The 21,329-nt window shown below is 41.6% G+C and overlaps 1 protein-coding gene across 4 annotated transcripts in view; it reads right to left on the bottom strand.

The window, feature by feature from the left end:
* XPC (XPC complex subunit, DNA damage recognition and repair factor) overlaps positions 1-21,329 on the bottom strand; it is a 28,161-nt gene that overhangs the window by 6,385 nt on the left and 447 nt on the right. Inside the window, exons 2-12 of one of the 4 annotated variants that reach the window (XM_023749616.1) lie at positions 21,139-21,324; positions 14,866-15,061; positions 13,263-13,384; positions 10,747-10,870; positions 9,358-9,442; positions 7,321-7,478; positions 6,697-6,817; positions 4,955-5,044; positions 3,907-4,794; positions 2,098-2,258; positions 557-638 (exon numbers count right to left, since the gene is read on the bottom strand). In XM_023749616.1, coding sequence (XP_023605384.1) covers positions 557-638; positions 2,098-2,258; positions 3,907-4,794; positions 4,955-5,044; positions 6,697-6,817; positions 7,321-7,478; positions 9,358-9,442; positions 10,747-10,870; positions 13,263-13,384; positions 14,866-15,061; positions 21,139-21,148 — 2,037 coding nt within the window. In that variant the 5' untranslated portion in view covers positions 21,149-21,324. Of the gene's footprint in view, positions 1-556; positions 639-2,097; positions 2,259-3,906; positions 4,795-4,954; positions 5,045-6,696; positions 6,818-7,320; positions 7,479-9,357; positions 9,443-10,746; positions 10,871-13,262; positions 13,385-14,865; positions 15,799-21,138; positions 21,325-21,329 lie in introns of those variants that run through there. The other 3 variants (XR_002827991.1, XM_006083788.3, XM_023749615.1) reach the window with 3 other exon arrangements.

Genomic DNA, 21,329 nt, shown 5'->3' on the forward strand with positions numbered 1-21,329 from the left:
ACTGGAGTGGAGGCAGGGCTTGGGATTGTTGTCTGGGCACCCATTTTCCTAACTGTAAGGCCTTGGACAAGTAATTTCTCCCGTTTCCATTTTCTCATATGTAAAATGGGCACCATAATGCTAACTCCCATGGCTGTTGAAACTCAGTAGAGAACATATACATACAAAATACATGGTAAGTTGCCAAGCGGAAGGACGCTGATGACTGGTGAATGCATCTACATAAAGCAGGGCTTTGGCCTCTTAAAGCAACTCAGTAACAGTTCCAATCTACACGGCCTTTGAGCCCACACACACCAGGAGTCTGAGGGCTGCTTTTTGGCATAGATTTCTTGCATGCTCTGGAAGATCCATCTCTTACAAATTCCTCATTAAAGTGAGACATCATTTAAATGCTTCTCTCCTTCTCAAGCGAGGAAAGCAGACCTGGGCTCCTATCCTGGGCATATACTCAACAGCCCTCAGTCTTCACTCCTCTGCCCGCAGCTGTTCCACTCAGTCTTGGTGCTGAGCCTCCCGATGCCCTGGTCTGGGGGCGCCCACCAGCTCCGGTTACCTTGTAGGGCACTTCTCCAAGCCTCACCACTCTTCCTTGTTTCAGCCACGTGTCCCTGGAGTGCAGGGTTTGCACACAATCCCTGCCGGAGCCAACAGAGGGAGACAAAGGAGAAACTCAGTTCACACCTTGATGGAGCACAGTATGGAGAGGAACCCTGAGGACCCAGGTGCTCATATGACCTCCCAGGAGGAAGAGCACAGCCTGTGATACTCTTCTCAGGCTCTGCTCCTGAGGAAGCCAGGGGACTTGCCTCAGGCAAACAGTAAACTTGGACTTCCTACCTTAGTGGGTGTGTGAGTTCACTTACAAACCCTAACCTAAATAGAATTACACTTCTGTCTTAGGCTTCGTGTGGTACCCTCACTTCTCCTCCCACATGAGAGTCTCTTTGCAGCTCGTAGGGAGAGAGGCAAAAGTCACAGCACTAAAGGCACATTTCCTCACCACTGAGCACATGCCTGCCCAGGGTCTGGTCTGCTGCCAATACCAGAGGGACAAGTGTCCAGGGAAGGGGTGGTGAACCCAAAAGACTACATGGAAATTATAATTGCGTTAATAAATTACCAAGGAATTAAGACTCATGCACACGGAAAGGTCAAATAATTCCTGGCGGCCTGTGATTATGGGGAGAGATCCTCTGGCTTCACTCTCCTTCCAGAGCTAAGAGCTATCCCCTAGCCTTGCAATTCTACTTTCCAACACAGACCCTGAACTGAGGGTCCAGGTGATTCCCTGCACGACTGACATGCAGGAAGTGGTCCCGTCAGAGGACTCAAACCATCTACTCATAGAGTTTCCCTGTATTTCCTTCTTTTCTCTCTCTTTTCACATTTCTTAAGGACATCTATTTTTTGGTCTTGTATTTTAATATTTTTTAAAAATATTTCTTTTGTGTTCTTTCTACTGTTATTTCTTAAAAGCTCTGCTTCTACTTTTATTTTTTCTTCACCTTACATTTACATTATTAAATGTTTTTGTTTTAATTTTGTGTATATTTCACATTCATTTCCTACTTTCTCCCTTCTTCTTCGGTATTTCTACTGTGGCAAAATATACATAACATAAAAATTTGCTATTTTCGCCATTTTTAAAGTGTATGGTTTAGTAGCATTAAGTACATTCGGACTGTTGTGCAACCATCACCACTATCCATCTTCAGAACTTTCCATCTTCCCAAACAGAAGCTCTGTACACATTAAAATATTCAATCACTTTAACTTTCATTACCAAATCCTTTATTTCCTTTTGTATATTTTTAATTTATATTTGAGGGGTGTGTTTATATTGCCCTATATAAACCTTACTTGTCCTATTTTTATTTTCCCCCTATAACTTTTCCTCTCCTGTTTATCTTTTATTCCATGTTGTTTTAATTTCTAATCTTTAATCTCTTCTACCCATCCCCACACACAACAGCACATGCACACACTATAAAGCTCCTCCTACCTGACAAATGAGGTAAATGAAACTATCAGCCCCTGCCCCAGAAGGTTGATAAGTCCAGGCCATCAGGAAGCCCACCAGGCCACCAGACGCACCTGGAGTAGACAGCTTCTCCACGACAATAGCCAATGATGGCGGCTGTCTCGGGATAGATGGCCTCGTATTTCAGGAGATGCCTCTTCAGGGCGTACAGAGGGTGGTTCTTATATGTGCCAATGACAGTGGGCAAAGGCTGGTCCAGGTGCTTTGCCTGAAACTGCAAAGGCCAGAGAGATAATGTTGAGCATGTGGTTTAGAAGAGGAAGTAGGTTTGATATGGGCAATCCTCAGACCAGCTTGTTTACAGTGAAGCAGAGGTTTCATGAGCACCAATGATTGTAACATTGTTTTTGTAGCTCTGTTAAGTAGGTTTCAGATAAATCAAAAGCTATGAAGAATCAAGTAATTCTGTGACTTAAAGCAACTTTGAAATGTCATCTAACCTATTCCTCAGCCAGCCTACCAGATGAGTGTCCACTCTACTAAGGAGTTCCAAGGGAACAAAAACAGTTTTCTTCAGGAAAGAGGTCTTATCTCAAAGTGGCATCACTATTCTGCAAGGTGGGTTTCCTTGACTGCTCACAGGAAATCAAAATGAGTTGTTCACACCTTGTGACTTTTTTTAAGTCTACTGTAATTAATACATGTTCTTTTAGCACTTCTATAAGGAATCTGATTTTTCTTTTTTAAAAAAAAATATTTTTATTGATTCAGAGAGAAAGGAAGAGGGAGAGATAGAAACATCAATGATGACAGAGAATCATTGATTGGCTACTTCCTGCACCCCCCCCCCCCCCCATGGGGATTGAGCCTGCAACTCAGTCATGTGCCCTTGACCAGAATCGAACCTGGGACCCTTCAGTCCGCAGGCTGACGCTCTATCCACTGAGCCAAACCGGCTAGGGCAGGAATTTGATTTTTCAGTGGACAATTCCACTGCTGTAATTCACATCTGATTCACCAAGGTCTCGTAGGCCGTCCTTAGCAGTTCTTGAAAACCCCCAAATACATTAGTGAGGACGGGCAATATGGAGTAGCCAGGAGTAGGATAGACCCTCCACATGGTTAGCTTCCAGTACAGACTTTATTAGGTTAGTCACAATGCCATCTGCACAATTCCCATCTACTCTGACATTTTTCAGTAAAATGAACCAGAACACCCCCAGAGGAAACTCTCAATGCAGGATGAACTGTACGATACAGAGAATGCTAAGTAAGCCCATGCTTCACCCATCTGAGGAACTGGGAACAATTTGCCAGCAAATCTGGGCATGTTCCCATGTGGAAATGCTGAGCTCCACCCAATGCCATCACTGCTGTGCATAGCAGCTCAGGCCTCCTCCTGAAACCAAGCGACACACCAGGTCCTTTCAGTCTAGAAGTCAGCTGCCCAGGGTGCCTTCTCAACAGACTGAAGGTATTCCTCATCCTGAATCCCTTCCTTCCCAGGATATGAGTGTTCTACATCCATGGAGGGTTGTGTATGTGTTTTGTGAGTGGGTACGACCTGAAAAGGAGGGCGGTAATCATATTAATGAGTTTTTTCTTCTTTCCCTCAGTATGCCTTGCATAAATTATTTTAAAGCTCCAAATTTATAACTGGGCAATAACTACAAGTATACAGGCTTCAAAGCCAGATAGACCTGGGTTCAAATGCCAAGTCAGTCAGTCAATCGCTTTAATCTTGAATTCTTAACTGGTAAAAAAAAAAAGGCAATAATAGTCCCAGCTTTATAGAGTTGTGATAACTAATGAGATACACTAAAAATACCCAACACAGGGCTGGGCATACAAAACTGCTCAAATATGGGAATAATTTTAATAACTCGACTGGGTCTTTGAGCCTGTGGCAGCCGAGGCCTTACCTCCAAGTCTTCTTTCTTTTCCCTTTCCACCAATGGGCTCTGGTAGGGTCTCAGGGTTTCAGCCCACCACTTGGCATCAACCCGGCACTTGCGGGTCGCTGTCATCCAGGCTGGGTCATACCTCTGGGTGACATCCCGGACCCAACCATCATTGTCAAAGCCCACAACGTAGGCCATGGGCTTGGTGGCGTATCTGTAACATGTCACAGCCTGGCCCACCACACCATGCACACAGTCCACACACACCCATTTTTCCTCCCGCTCACAGAACACCTCTAGCCACTGGTCCACACCAGCTGTTTTCCCTTTTTCTGTCCTCTCACCATCACTGGACATTTTCTTGCCTCTCTTATTCTTACTGCTTGAAGAGCTTGTGGATGCTGCTGGAGAGTCGGGATGCTTAGGGTGGCTTCCACGTCGAGTCCTGGAGTCACTTTTGGACCCTGCCTTTGTCCTCTGAGGGGCCGGGGCCCTCCTCTGTCTCGAAGGACCAGGCTCAGAATCCTCATCAGATGGAGGATGGGCTTCCCCACTGGAGAGCTCGAAGTCAGAGCCACTGTTGGTCTTGTCACTCCCACTCTCCTCTTTATAGGACACCCTGGAGGCCACCCGTCGCTCCCGGCCACGCAATTGTCTCTGGGTTTCTTCCTGCTCTCCCGCCTTGCCCTCTTCTTCCTCACTGGAGGAGGGCTCTCTCCGTTTCTTCCCCACGGCAGCTGCCTTACTCCTCTTCCCTTTGGCACTTGGACTGTTGGTGCCTTTAGAAGAAGTGCCCTCTTTTCTGGTTCCTCTGCTGGTCTTTGGTTTGGTTTGATTTTCTGAGACTTGGCTGGAAGTTTCTGAGGAGCCCTCAGGACTCTCTGTGGAACTCTCTTTAGGCTTCTTTCCCTTAAACAAAATAGAAATTTTCTTTTTTGCTAATGATAAGATAGAGACCCTGTAATCTGACCCTTAAAAACAGTCTAATGACCAATTTTTAAAAAGTATGATAATTTCTCACTTCTCCCTGACTAACTACCCTTTTCTCTGGAAGCCCCAAGAACCTCACCTTGGCTACTGATAACTTCAGAGGAACTGGCTGTAGAGACAATACCAGTCGGGTTGGGAGCTGCAGAGCCCGGAGCATCAGTAAAAATACCTGTAATGAAAAAGGGTAACACATTTATCCTCAGAAAAGGATTAAGGGTTTAATTAATTAAATGTTGTTGTGGTGGTGCTCATTTGTAATAGGGAAAAGTTAGAAATAACCAAGCTGTCAAACACTAGGAGCCTGGAACCCTCAACACTATTAAAAACGATGTAGCAGAGATCTATCTTTGTAGAAAAACAGGAAAATGTTTACCATATAGTAAAGAAAAAGAGAAGTTTGTGTTTAAATATATAATGCTAATTTCTCTCAGAATAAATTATACACAAATATAAACATATATGCATATTTGGAAAAGGACCTATATATTGGGTTATGGCTGTTTATGCGTGGTGTTTTTTATCAGCTTAACTTTTATATGAACTATCCAGAATATATAAGTCATTAGACAGAATGCACATTGGTGGTTGCCAGGTGTATGAGGAGGTGGGAGGAGGTAGAAGAAGGAGTAACTGTTTAATGGGTACAGGATTTCCTTTTGGGGTAACAAAAATGTTTTGGAAACAGAGGTGGCTGTCAAAACTCTAAATACACTAAACATCACTGAATTGTTCATCTTTAAAAAAAAACCACTATATTTTTTTGCTTTAAAAACACCCTCATCGCCGAAACCGGTTTGGCTCAGTGGATAGAGCATCAGCCTGCGGACTGAAAGGTCCCAGGTTCGATTCCGGTCAAGGGCATGTACCTGGGTTGCAGGCACATTCCCAGTGGGAGATGTGCAGGAGGCAGCTGATCGATGTTTCTCTCTCATCGATGTTTCTAACTCTCTATCTCTCTCCCTTCCTCTCTGTAAAAAATCAATAAAATATATTTATAAAAAACAAACAAACAAACAAAAAAACACACCCTCATAAACAAAACCAGTATACTAGTATATGTACACAAATACACAGGAACAAAGTTTGGGAGGACAATACTAAAATATTAATGTTTTCCTCTGGATGGTGGTATTACAGCATAATTACTGGCCATGCCAGGTATCTTAGACTTTATTAAGCCAAGTCAGAAGAGAGGTAAAGATGACAGTCACTTAGCCTGTAAGATTCAAAAAGTCTGGTCGATTTCCCTAAACATACAGGGAATTTGAGGCTCAGGCACAAGTGTATGTATTCATAGGAATCTTCCAGGGATTAAACCAAATACCTACCCTGTTTTTGTTTTATTCAGACAGAGCCTTACCTAAGGGTATTTTCAAGCATGTTGTAAAGCCTGTCTACACATAAGACCCCTTTCACCAGGACTCCTTTTGGTAGATAAAACTCTCCTCACTGCATGGCTGCTTGCCAATGCCATCACCCAAATTGGAAGGTATGGGAACACTTTCTTAAGAATTTCAGCAGCCCATCTGAAACATTTCCTTGGAACTTCTGAACACAATTTCTAAATAGTTAAAGGAAACAATTCTAGGGCACCTGACCAAAAATTCACACACGAGGACACCAAGTAATAGAAAGAGTGTAGGCCTTAACTCACACACTGGTCCCAACCCTGATTCCAATGCTGGTCAATGAGTGACCCTAAGAAAGTTACGTAGCCTCTTTGAGCTGCAGTACCTAGTATTTACTTTATATCTGGCACATGATTGCCATCGTCATTTGCTACCAGTAATAAAAATAGTGCTGCCAGGAAGAATCACTCACATGGACCAATTCTTCATCATCTCGGGCAGAGTAAATCGCAAATCTCCTTTCCAACGTAGTTTGTAGGCTGTCGTGCTCGCTGACTGAAAGGTCAGAGTTAACTGTAAATGTTCCAATGAACCTGGAGAGAAGCCGGACATTCCCTTGTGTGAGAAGTAGGAGCAAAGAGGAACTCTGTTCTTTATAGACAAGAAAATCAGAAGGGGCAGTCTGCGAAGGAAATTGTGAGCCCTGCCTGCTTTTGTTCTATTTTTCCCACCCTGTTTGGGTAACTCCTCCTCATCATTAAAGACTCAATTCAGACTTTACCTCCCTCTGGAGCCTTCCCAGACCCCCCAGCTGAGATAAGTGCCCTGGCTCTTTGTGCCCGCAGTGCCCAGCACACTGCTTCCAGAGCAATGGTCACACTGATTACCTGGGGTATATTTATTACCCAGACAAACCTGGGAGCTCTTCCAGGACAGAGATCATGACTGACAATTCTCTGTCTTCAATGCTGTGCCCACTGCCTGGCTTACAGGATCACCTCAGGGGATATCTGTGTTAAGTGACCTGTACCCAGTCAATCTGAGAGACACACAAATCCTACACTAAGACTGTGCAGCACAGGCCAGAGGGCCATACCATTTCACCAGGTTTGACAGGTAGGAGATGTCCACATCTTGGGGAGGCACTCTGGTAAAGCGAATTGGGATGATGGAGAGGCTAATAGCCTGAAGATCGAGCTGGTTGCAGATGCTATTTCTATAGAAGCCATTTGCTAACAGGCACAAAAGGTGAACCTGGAGACAAAGAGAAAAAGAAAAAGGAAGACATGAAAGAAAAGCTGAACATAAGAGGGATTTTTGCTGCTGAATTAAAAGACATTTTGTGGGCAGGATGTATTTGTTGGTATTTCTTTTTTAAAAATATGCTTTTACTGATTTCAGAGACAGAAGGGGGGAGAGGGAGGGAGAGGGGGAGGGAGAGAGAGAGAGAGAGAGAGAGAGAGAGAGAGAGAAACATCCATTGGTTGTCTCCCATATGTACCCTGACTAGGGATCGAACCTGCAACCTGGGCATATGCTCTGACCGGGAATTGAACCGGTGACTTTTTGGTGCATGGGAAGATGCTCAACTAACCAGCCAGCGCATGTTGCCATTTCTAAATACAAAAAAGTAACAATACTAACATTACCCATTTCCCAAGATTTTGCTTTTCAACCCCTCTTCTTCTAACTACTCCTTCCCTCAAAGAATCTCAAATCTCAAAGCTCCAAAATACAAACTTTCTTCTTCTTCTAAGAGGCCTTGTCTTTTATTATTTTATTTTTAAAAATATATTTTTATTGATTTCAGAGAGGAAGGGAGAGGGAGACAGATATAGAAACATCAATGATGAGAGAGAATCATCGATTGGCTGCCTCCTGCGCGCCCCCTACTGGGGATTGAGCCCGCAACCCAGGCATGTGCCTTTGACCGGAATCGAACCATCCACTGAGCCAAACCAGCCAGGGCAGAGGCCTTGTCTTTTAGATATATACTGAAGGAACTATGGAGGAGATGCTACAATGTTTGGAGTTTGCTCAGGAGGAAAAATGGGTGGAAGGAAAGAATAGCAAGACTGCTGACGGGCTTCTAACTGTCAAAGCTGGTGGACAGCATGGGCTCACTGTACTGTCATCTGCATTTCCGTGTGTGCTTGAACCCAACCTCCTCCACTTTAGACCCCACACCTGTCCCATATCTGACCTCCAACCCCACCCTTCCTCAACCTACTGAAGTGATGGACTGTCTTTCCCTTCTCACAGCTTTGCATCATTTTCACTTCAAAATCGGTCTTCCTTCCTTCCCACTTACAGCCTCCCTATTTCAATTAATGGCACTGCCCTTCTTCCCTCAAGTCAGTTTCAAATCTCCAATACCAAGAGGTAAAAAAACACACAGAACTATCTTATTTATTTCCCAAGGCTGCTGCGAGGTGGGCCTCACTTCAGTTCCTGTATATTCCAAGATGTGGGCAAACTGGTTGTCCTACCATCCCCTCCATAACTCAGAGAGAGCAATATTTCCAGACTCTGTCCACTCCCATCTCAACATACTGTCTTTTCTCTTAGACCCAGCTCCAGCCCTTTCTCCTAAATAAAGCCTTCCTCAGCTACTCAAACCCACACTGATCTCTTTCTTTTAAGTCTTGAGTTTCTATGTTTTGAGGTCTTTCATCAGAAATCCTTTAATTGTAGAAAATAAGCTTTATATAAGTCTCTCTCCCACAATGTCAAGAACCTTGCTAGGTCCAAAATACGTGTTCAATAACTACCAGCTGAATTCAAAAGCCAGCAATTTTAGCTGAGATCAGAATTAATGTTTTTAAACTGTGGAAAGAAGAGATTGAGAGTCTGATTTTTAGTCCCTGCTCCATGCCAGGCATTGTACTCTGTACTTCACCTATGATAATCCTCAAAACAACTCTCCGAGGAAGACACTATTATTAACCCCTACTTCAAAGATGAGGAAACTAAGCCTCAGAGAGAGTAAGAAACTCGCCAAGGTCACAGAGTGAGAAGGAGAGCCAGGAACAAGACCCAGGTTTCCCTGACTGTGAACCCCAGCTCTTTCCGCCACCGCACTCTGCCTCAGCAAAGAGGAGCACAGTCCTCTCCCTTCACTTCCTGCCCTTACCTTGTGTGTGTCCTCATGGACTTCTTTATTGAAACGCTTCATCAGTCTCCGAAGAGCGGTCTCAAACTCCATTTGTATTTTTTCACTGTAATGCATATTGAAAAATCCAAGAATGAACTGGGAAATTGAAACCTGACTTCATTCCCCCAGTCAATTTCTTTAACTTTTTAATTGCATGTGATTCTTTCTTCTTGTTTTCCTGCACAAGACTGTGCTACACAAGTAATTTTTAAAAAAGCTACCTATTTCCTGCTTCTTCTCACCTTTCTCACCTACAAATCATAGCTTAGGACAGTCTCTACCCAGACTGACCTCCTCTCAACCTGCACCAAATCATGCCTCATAAACATGAGTCAAAGTTCTCCTCCTCCAGGAAGTCTTCTCTGACTGCCTGACCTTCCAACTACCGATTCCAGCCTTAGCAACCACCACTGCCTTTATATTCAATTAATGTACACTCATTTGTATTTTACTGTTCTGATGTAAAATCTCTTGCATGTCTGTGTCCCATACATTTTTAAGATGCTTCTTAAACCCTGACCGGTTTGGCTCAGTGGTTGGAGTGTCAGCCCGGGGACCATAGGATCGTGGGTTCGATTCCCTGGCAGGGACTTGTATCTTGATGGGAGTCTGCTCCCCACCCCTGGTTGGGGTGGGTTTGGGAGGCAGCCAATCAATGTGTCTCTCTCAGTGTTTCTCTTTCTCTCTCTCCCCCTCCTCCCTTCCTTCCACTCTTGTCTGAAAATCAATGGAAAAAATATCCTCAGGTGAGGATTAAAAAACACTCACAAAAACGATGCTTCTTGAATGACTTTTATTATCTTCCTTAGGCATGACAAATAATGTGCCCATCATACAGTGGAACTCATGAACCAGTAAACTACCAGATGTTGTGCTCCATATTTCCAAGCCACCAGAAGCTACAGGGGTACTGGGTATACTGGGATGAAATGGGGGCTCCCCACCATGGTGGGGCACTGCTTTGAGACCTGCAGGGTCATGTGGTGGGAAAAGCATAACTTGCAGGTCAGCCTGCCAGGGATTTAGATCTTGGCTCATCCACTTACCGGCCACTCCTGAAATGATATTTAACCTCTCTGAGCCTCTGACTCCTCATTCATATACTGTTCTAGAGATTAAGTAATATAACAGACAACACCTTGGCATACAGAAGCTGGTCAATATATAGGCGTATCCTCTCCCTGTTCCCTGCCCCAGCCAGGATAAAAAGGTTCCTCACTCAAGCCTTAAGGCTGAGCCCAGGCTTCTCTCACCCAAAGCTCCTGACCACTTTGATACTCAGCCCTGGTCTCCTATGTATTTCTCAGAAGTTTTCATTAGTTGCCAATGGCATGTGATAGGAATGCAGAAGCAAGTGCCTAACCTTACCTTCTTTGTCTTGCTTTCGCCTGCTCCGGTGTTTCAATCTCTATCTCCACTGGCTTCACAGGCAGAACAGATTGAGAGAAGGTTGCATTTTCTGCCCCATCATCTGGCACGAGCTCACTGAGTTCTATCAACAGTAATTTTAAAAAACCAATTAACAGCAATCATATTAACAGCCACTCTACTGAACAAAATCAAGGTTCTGCTGGGAAGGAGGAAGTGAGGAATGGATGTGAGGTGGAGAACTCACAGAGATAACTACTCCTTCCATGCTTTGAATACCTAAAAAAACCAACAACAAACAAAACAAAACAATAAAACGCCAGCACTGCGCTGTTTTACATTTATTTATCTCATTCAACCCACACAGAAGAAAAGGAAACTAAGGCTAAAAGACATTGACTTGAATTAGATACAGACCCTTGCTATCAAGGAGCTGATGCTCATGTGTGTTTTAGTAGATACTTTTTTTTTTTAGCCAAATTAGAACAATTTTCTTTTTATTACTACATAGTATGCAGTACAATCTGCTTTGTATGTAGTGATGATTTCAGTGTTTTTCAGTCTTAGTTGTAAACTTATAATGACAAGAAACACATCTTTTTCATCTCTTTATCCCCTACATGGCTAGTAAACACTAGCTGAAATAAAACTGAATTTGCTGAACTGGATCTAACTGTGAACTTTGTTGGCAAAGGGCTCTTATAAAGGAGCTTTAGGCCTAGAAGCAATAACACCCGTTCAGCAATGGAAACATCTAATGTCAAGATTTTGGTTTCTATTTACCAGTCCTCACTAAAATGAACCAGGGCTTCTTGGAGGAAAAAAATGTTGATTGCAGGTCTGGAAAGTATAAAATGAGCCTGGAACAGTTTGTACCAGAAAGCATAAATGTTCTAAAAAACTAATGGGGTCATGCCAAAAAAGACATGGGAGGGTAGCTAGCTTAAAGGGGCTTCCACCAGGCAAATCGGGGACAATCTGAAGCTCAAGTATAATGATGATAACTGGTAATATATGTATTAAAAAAAAATCTCTAAGTTCATAGTGATACTCAGAGTAAATTACTAAGTAATTACAATTCCTGAAAGGGAGGTAAGATTAGGCACTTGCTAAATAAATACAATTCCTTTACAGATCAGTCAGCTAATAAATGTGCATAAAGTGATAGAATCAGATTATTACCATTGTGTAATCCTCAATATAATAATTTTTGATCCAGTCAAGATCATTAATACATGCTAAAACCATTAAGTAAAAAATTATTAGGGAACAAGATATTCACGAAGAATCAGAGTACAACCCCAGAAAGTTAATTACAAAGGGAAATGCACCTTTACATTGGCACAATCTGGCAGTACCAACTTACATGATCAACCTTGGCATCACTAGAAGGACAACCTGACAGTAGGTGTCTCTTAATGCACTAAAAAGCATCACCTAGGAAGTATTCTTGGGGGAAAAAATAGTTTAATCTAAATTCAATCAAGTCTTTAAACTTAATTTACAACTTATAAGAAATAAGTGGAAGCCCTAGCCAGTTTGGCTCAATGGATAGAGTGTAGGCCCGTGGACTGAAGGGTCCTGGGTTCAAGTCTGTCAAGGGCACGTACCTCGGTTGTAGGCCCCATGCCCGGCCCTGGTCCAGTTGCAACCAATTGATGCGTCTTTCACTTTGATGTTTCTCTCTCTCTGTCTCTCTCTCTCCCTTCTACTCTCTCTAAAAAAATCAATGATGAGGATTAACAAAAAAACAACAAAAAAACCACACACACACAAAAAAGGAAAGAAATACACAGCATACTGAAACAACTGTAACAACATCATGAGATGTTTGATTATTTATCAGACAGAACCTGAAACATTCTAAAAAACAAGAGGCCAGGACACTAAAAAAAAGCTGTGCTATGAAAAACAAAACAACAATAAAAAACGGTGGGTGGGGGGTATTGTTCTAGAATAAAAGAGACAACCAATATAAGGCTTATACCTTGAATAGATCCAGGATTAGAAAAAAAAGGGGGGGGGAACAGCTATAAAGGGTATTTGTTTTTTAATTTTAAAAAAAATCCACCAGAGGATATTTTTCCCATTGATCTTGAGAATGGAAGGAGGCAGGGAGGGTGAAACTCCACTGACAGCAAAGGAAGAGAATACAGGGTGTCCCCCCAAAATGTATATACACTCTAACAGCTGACAGCATTTTGAAAATGATTACACTTTGATTACAAATGATTACATGATTACATTTTGAAAATGAAATATATTTTAATAAACACTGCCTTCATAATTATTCAAAGTGTGTATACATTTTTTTGGGACACCCTGTATATAACCTGCTCTAGGTAATCTGGTGTTGAATTTTTCATATCAAAAGCAAGTTCCTATTGCAACCTTATCTTCAGTCTTATTAGTTTCACAAGAAAAAAACTGGATTGTAAATAAGTGACATGATTCTAAACAGAATCAAACAGAAAAACAGGATCAGACAGTTCTGAAAACAAAGAAAGATGCTTTACCTTCTACCTCTTCCCAATCATCTTCACTTTCCTCCTCATCATCATCTCCTTCATGGCTGTCTTTGTCCACAGCAGACTCTCTCTTTGGATGGTATGCCTTCTTGCAGGCACTTGTAAAGTCTCTGTGTAAAGGCCACAGGAAGGAAGATGAAGAAGGCACAAACATCCCGGTATTACATTTAAACTAAACGGAATTTTAAGGACACCTTCTATTTACTGAAAATTGGTTGCAATTATTTAAAGTTCATTTGTGAGCTCTGAGCCTCATTTTCTCCATCAGCATGAGTCTCAAGTTCTCATTAAGATGTGCTCTGATCATTAGTCTAATACTAAATTGTGCTGTCAGAGAGAATACTATAAACCTACAGCCTAGAGCTGTGTGAAGGAAAACATAGTGATGTCAGGAAATGGCATAGAAAAAACTAGGAGAAACCACAATAATAATGTGAGTGCTAGAAGTAAAAGCTGTGATATCTGTGTACATACAGTTCGGCACCAGAAAGAAAAGGGAATTCACATTTGCTGATCCTAAGATGGCCCAACTCAGAAGACTCTCAACTCCTGCCCCTCCCCCGCTTTAAGAAATATGATGTGCCCTGTCCAGTATGGCTCAATGTTTAGAGTGTCGGCCTGCACACTGAAGGGTCGGGGGTTTGATTCCCGGTCAAGGGCACATACCTGGGTTGCAGGTTCAAACCCAGCCCTATTCCGGGTGCGTGAGGGAGGCAACCAATTGATGTGTCTCTCTCACATCGATGTTTCTCTTTCTCCCCCTCCCTTCCTTTCACTCTCTCTAAAAATCAATGGAAAATAACAATGGAAAAAAATATCCTTGGGTGAGGATTAACAAGAAAGAAATATGATGTAAGGAGATTAAAGTTGAAGTCTAACTTCAAGATAAGTGGGAATGTGACTATACACAGGTATGTCATAAATACTAACATAAACCTGGATACCTAGCTAGTTAAATAGCTACACAGGTAAGTAGCTAGCTACATATCAATTCAAGACTAAATGGTTGCTAATGTGTAATACAGATCTTCCTCAACTTATGATGGGGTTACTTCCCAATAAACCCACCCTAAGTTGAAAAGACCTTAAGCCTGTAGATGGCGTCTGATCTGCATCTTCAAGGTGGAAGAAAGCATTTTAGGTAGAAGGAGAATATGAGCACAACTCAGAGATAGTCAAGTATGAGCATGTGCCCTGTGCAGTCCAGCTGGGCAGGAGTCGAGTGTGCTTGAGGAGAGTAGTACGAAAGAAAGCTGGAATGGCAGGTAAATACTTTTTATATGTAATATCTTTGTATAGTAGAAAGAACACAGGATCAGGAGTCAAAAGACTTAAGTCTTATCCTGGTTTTTGCCATGAGCTAGCTGTGTAACCATGAATAAATAACTTTCTGCAAGCTATCATTGTTCTCACCTGAAAAGTTTGGGAGGTAAGTATATAATCGCTAAATTCTTTCTAGCTTCTACTAGTAGTCTGAGCTCTATCTAGAAGAGTTTAAAGATCCAGTCTTTTCCATGGAGCCTAGTGACAAGCAAAAAGAGCAGGTTTTATTAATCACGTTTCTCCGACAGGAGCAATCAAGACCTCTCACCTGAAATCTTCCCCATCACTGAAGACTTCATCCTTTTTAACCTTGAGGCTTTCAGATTTAACAGTCACCTTGGCCACCTTCTTTTTCACTGGACCATCTGGTGAGCCCCCAGGATCATGGCAACCCCTCTTCCTCTTTCCTTGTGAGACTTTTGAGAGCAGACTCTTCTTTGGGGGTTTCTCATCTTCAAAGACATCTAGATGCCCACATGCAACAGGAAAGGGACAATAGAAAGGTGGATGCAGAGTGGTTTCAGGGTCATGAAAACTCCTCTTCTGTAACCTCCTTCCAAACCGAATCTCCATCCCCAGCTCATCATGTCACATTTCGTCAACAACCAGCTTCCAGCCTCTTCCCACCTTCAGTCCAGTCTACACTCTGCTCACAGTAAAAACCATTTTCCTTTATTAGCATTTCAGTCTACTCTTCCTAAGACTACAGAGAGGCCATCATATCTAACTTTCAAATCTTAAGTTTCTGCTTATATCCAGTAAGAAAAATCCATTGATTAACCCCTTGCTTATTTACTACCTGCCAAGATGATTTATTTTAGGGATAATCCACTTCTACTATGTGACATATTTATAGTTCATAGACATAATAGTTTTGCCACAACCTTATTTCTATTAATATATATTTCCACCATCTTTCAAAATCAAACTCTGCACAAAACACATACTTTATGAAATCTTTCCAATCTAACCCAAATGGCACTTGGTATACTAACCATCTCAGCAAGCTTAGGGTTAGGAGAGAGAGATATCTTTACTTTCTTAAGATAATTATATTTTTGGTAAAGGGAAATATAAAAATGCATAAGCTGTTGGTTTTAGTTAAATTAGGGTATTTAAAACTATGCTTATTAACATAGAAAATATATAAATATATTAATTTTTAATAATAAATAATTTATGCCCTAACCGGTTTGGCTCAGTGGATAGAGCGTCGGCCTGCGGACTCAGGGGTCCCAGGTTCGATTCCGGTCAAGGGCATGTACCTTGGTTGTGGGCACATACCCAGTGGGAAGTGTGCAGGAGGCAGCTGATCGATGTTTCTCTCTCATCGATATTTCTAACTCTCTATCCCTCTCCCTTCCTCTCTGTAAAGAATCAATAAAATATATTTAAAATATATATATATATATTTAAAAATAAATAAATAATTTATGAATAACTTGGCAGAAGAGGATTTTATTTTGGAAATCTATTCATGAAAATAATCTTGAATATAAAATAAATCATTTTTCAGCCTTTGCATGACTCTGCTTGAACTAATTTTGGAAAACAAAAATACTCTAGCCTGTATTGAGGTTCCAAAGGAGCTGCAATATTAACATAGAATATCAAATGAATTCATTCCTTTCATTTGTGGTTTGTCCTGATGACTCTCTTGGGGTATTTATATACCTCAAGAATACTTTGGCATGGGAAGAAGACTCCCTTTTGATCTAAATAAAGTCATAACTTAATTTTAATAAATTTCACATTATAGGGGCATTTAAAAAATATATATATTATTGATTTCTGAGAGGAAGGAAGAGGGAGAGAGAGATAGAAACATCCATGATGAGAGACAATCATGGACCGGCTGCCTCCTTCAAGTCCCCCACTGGGGATCGAGCCCACAACCTGGGCATGTGCCCTTGACCGGAATCGAACCTGGAACCTTTCAGTTCGCAGGCTGATGCTCTATCCACTGAGCCAAACTGGCTAGGGCTAGGGGCATTTGTTTTAATGCTTGATAAAATTAATGGTTCAGTTCGGTTTCTTTCAAATGTTTTATAGAAGGAATTTATGTATTCTCTTGGTTTAAACATTTCAATGGAAACAAAATATTTCAAAATTATTTATAATCTAGAAACAGATTTCTTATTCCAAGGCCAGAGGCTGATTAAAGGTTTATAACTTGACAGTTTGAGTAGGGTGCCCTTAAAATTACGATTTCCGTATCTTACAATGGTCTTTAGCCCTCTATCAATAAGCAAAGACGTAAAATAGTTCATTTTTACTGATCTAAAAACACAGGTGGCAGGATACTTCAGAGGTACCATTTCTTTCTCACCAAATTTATTTGGTTGGTTAAAAGGCACAGCTGTATACTTCTGTGCTTTGAAGAGAGTAAAAGAGTTAAAAAAGATGAAAAGGAAACAAAAAACTGAATTTTAAAAATGTTCATGGTATTATTATTCATAGCATGAAAAAATTTTAAAAATCCAAATGTCCAACCATGAGATGATCATTAATTCCAGTATAGTAACACAATAAAATATAATTCAGTCATCTTTTAAGACAAAGGAAAATGATTTAGGATAAAATGTTAGGCATGCAAAGTTGTTTTTATAGTATGGCTTCTACTATACAAAACAGCACAGACTAAAAGGAAATATACCATTATTTATAAAGTGGTGGTTATTTCTGCATGGTAGAAATATAGATGATTTTTTCTTTATTCTTTGCTTTTTTTTTGGTCCTAGAGAATCTAGCAGTGGTTCTCAACCTTCTGGCCCTTTAAATACAGTTCCTCATGTTATGACCCAACCATAAAATTATTTTTGTTGCTACTTCATAACTGTAATGTTGCTACTGTTATGAATCGTAATGTAAATATCTGATATGCAGGATCGTCTAGGCCAGTGGCCGGCAAACTCATTAGTCAACAGAGCCAAATATCAACAGAACAACGATTGATATTTCTTTTGAGAGCCAAATTTTTTAAACTTAAACTATATAGGTAGGTACATTGTTATTAACTTAATTAGGGTACTCCTAAGGCAGTGATGGCGAAGCTTTTGAGCTCGGCGTGTCAGCATTTTGAAAAACCCTAACTTAACTCTGGTGCCGTGTCACACATAGAAATTTTTTGATATTTGCAACCATAGTAAAACAAAGACTTATATTTTTGATATTTATTTTATATATTTAAATGCCATTTAACAAAGAAAAATCAACCAAAAAAATGAGTTCGCGTGTCACCTCTGACACGCGTGTCATAGGTTTACCTTCACTGTCCTAAGGCTTAGGAAGAGCCACATTTAAGGGGCCAAAGAGCCGCATGTGGCTCACGAGCCACAGTTTGCTGACCACAGGTCTAGGTGACCCCTGTGAAAGGGTCGTTCGACCACCAAAGGGGTCGCGACCCACAGGTTGAGAACTGCTGATCTAGAGGCTATTTTCCAGGACTTTCCACGATCGAGGGCTATCTAATATGGATAACCAGCCTCCTTGAGCTCAATATCATATGAATTCAAAAACAGTTGTTTAGAAAGAAATCTTGATCGCTGGTGTACACCACACAGTTGGCACACAGTGGTTATTTCAGCAGGGCAGGAATTACCACTGTGGTTTGCTTGGCCATCTGTTGAGATTTAATAAGAACACCTACTTAATCCACCAGCGGCATCTCAGAGCACTTAGAATAAAACACAAACTCCCTAGCTTGGTCTCTAAACTAAGGGCTCTGCCCACCTCTCTCAGCTCAATTCCCCACTCACTGTTCCAGCTAACTGGCCAAGCTCATTCCCCCTAAGAGTCTTTGAACGTTCCCTCTGCCTGGATCTCTTTCCTCTCAGAACTTCCTATGAATGGCTCCTTCAGGACATAAAATAACTGGCTCACAGAAACCTTCCCTGACCAGTGATTCTGACTTAGCTGCTTCTTCCCCAGCCTCATGCCAGTTTTATGACAGTAAGCTGTTTTACTTTCTTCATAGCTCTTATCACCATGTGAATTTATTTTTTTAATATATATTTTTACATTTATTTTTTGAGAGAGAGAAACATCAAAGTGAGAGCATCAATCAGCTGCCTCCTGCACACCCCCTACCTGGGACTGAGGGATTGAGCCCCAACCCAGGCATGTGCCCTAACAGGAAACGGAACCAGCAACCTATGGTGCACAGGAAGATGCCCAACCAACTGAGCCACACTGGCAAGGGCTTATTTTTAACTTTTTATTGTCTGTCCTTTCTACCCCTACCCAAAGATTGTAAGCACCACGAGAGCAAGAACTTTGCCTGTCCTGTTCATTACTATAATTTCATTGTATGCACTGAGGTGCTGTTAACACCTGCACTATTGTACTATTAGAAACAACAGTCACCACATTAGCGTCACCTGCAGCCCAAACCACAATTGTTCCTCTACCCAACCACAGAAAAGATTCTAGCTCTTCCTGAAAAAGATTCTAGCAGATCCTGAAAGCTGCTTTGGAAACTTATTGCTAGCTCCTTTGGGTAACAGAGTCTGAGTTAAGCTCAAGTGCATCCTTACATTTAGACTGAACTGATATGAGCTAGCCCAACTGACTACCTAACACGGACCATGCCAGGAACTTTATATGCTATCTCACTGAAAAATCACAACCTCCCTGCAAGGCAGTATTATGTTTCACAGACCAGTATTAATTGTTCAAAATAATTTACCCAAGTGCATGTAACAACTGAGTGTTGGAGCTATACCAAGCTGGTGCCAGGGGAAGTGTTAGCTGGAAGAAACGCTTGCCACATATTCATAATACATTCCCCTCTGGCTAGAATACAAACCCCCTCTCAAGCCTCTTGCTAAAATATTACCCATCCTTAAAAGCACAGATCAAACAACTCCTTCAGAGAGCATTTCCCAATATTTTCAGTCAAACTTGATTATTCCTTCGGAAGCCACAAAGCCCTACATCTACTCCCATGATATCACACTTTGCCTTGGATATTTTTTGTAAATGTCAACACTACTATACTTTAAGCTCCTCCAAGAAATATCTCCCATGTCACTTAGCTCGTGTACACCACGCAGTTGGTACTCAGAAAATATTCAAATGTTATTTGAATAAGTAGTAAATGAATGAAATGGAATTCATAGCAAATCACCTTTTAAGTTTAAAAACTGTTAGCATTTGACTACTTCCCAATAGATGAAGAACTTGACAATATATAAAGAATCACAGAATTGTTGAATCTGTGTCACAGGAGCCCCTGCTCGTTACCTAGTCTAATCTATTACCCGGTTTTTTCAGGAGTCCCTCTACAGCAGGGGTGGGGACTATCCAGCCTGCGAAATCATTTGGTCTGGTCCTCCCAAGGCATTAGGGGTGAGTTAATTAAATGTCTGACCAAATATAGCAGGCTAATTTTTAAGTTGATAATTCTGTATGGCCCTCGAATGATATTATAAACATCCAAATAGCCCTTGGCAGAAAAAAGGTTCCCTACCCCTGCGCTACAGCATGCAGTTTGCGATTATTAAAAATATTTATTGAATGCCCTGGCTGGGTAGCTGAGTTGGTTGGAGCATCATCCTGATAAGCCACGGTTGCAGGTTTGATTCCCCAGTCCGGGCATATACAAGAATAAACCAATGAATGCATAAATAAGTGGGAAAACTAATCAATGTTTTTCAAATTGGTGTTTCTCTCTCTCTCCACCTTCCTCTCTCTAAACTCAATTAAAAAAATTAAAAAATATATATATTTATTGAGCACTTAGTATATGCAGGGAGAGGCAAAAGAGGATACAGCAAAAAATAAAATGCTTTCATGAAGCTTAAATTTTAGTAAGATGGGCAATCAAAAAGGAAGCAAATAAATTAACAAGATCATTATAGTTTGTGGCAGAGGCTGTGAGGGCCTCTGTGACAGGGAGTACCTGGTATCTGAGTTGAGACCTGAAGGAGTAGAAGAATCAGCCATGGCAAGAGCCATGGAACAACATTCTAGGCAGAAGGAACATCAAAGACAAAGGTTCAGGGTTAAGAAATAACATGGCATGTTTGAAACACAGAGGAGGCCAGTAAGGAGAGTATCTGTCAAAGAAAAGAGGGGCAGGAGGCAACAGGTAGGTAGCGACAGCCCAATCATGTAAGGTCTTGTAAGCCTTGATGAGGAATTTTGAGTTTTACGCCAAGAGCAATGGAAAGACACAGGGAGTTTGAAGTAGATCGTGTTATGATCTGATGTGTTTTTTTTTAAGATCACTTGGGCTCCTGAGTGAACTATTGCAGGGGGAGGGGAAGGGAAGTAGGGAGATCAGTAAAGCGGCAACTGCAGTCGTTCAACTGGAAAGTGATGGCTTGGGCAGGGTCTGTGGCATAAGAATAAAGAGAAGTGGGGAGGACTGAGATAGAGCGCTGAGACTGAACTGACAGGACTCGCTGATGGCTTGGATGTTATGTTTGCTGCTGTAACTAGTGGGTGAAGGCATCATTGACTGCGGTGGGAAAAAAGTGGAGAAGAGAGAAGCTGAAAGAAGAAAACCAAGCGTTTTTGCTTTGCCCACGACAAATACTTGATATCATCGTGCAAATCAGGCTGGATCCGAATCTTGTACTCTGGGGTGAGATTCGGCTGACGATGTTATTCTGGGAGTCAGCACGCTACAGCGCTCCATGTCCCGGGCCACCGTCTTCGGGGGACACACAGTAACTGCAATGCCCTTTAGCCCTTTGCATCTACCAGGAGGATGAACTTTGTTCTGTG

The sequence above is a fragment of the Myotis lucifugus genome, unplaced genomic scaffold (assembly GCF_000147115.1).
Source record: "Myotis lucifugus unplaced genomic scaffold, Myoluc2.0 scaffold_8, whole genome shotgun sequence".
Taxonomy (NCBI): Eukaryota; Metazoa; Chordata; class Mammalia; order Chiroptera; family Vespertilionidae; genus Myotis; species Myotis lucifugus.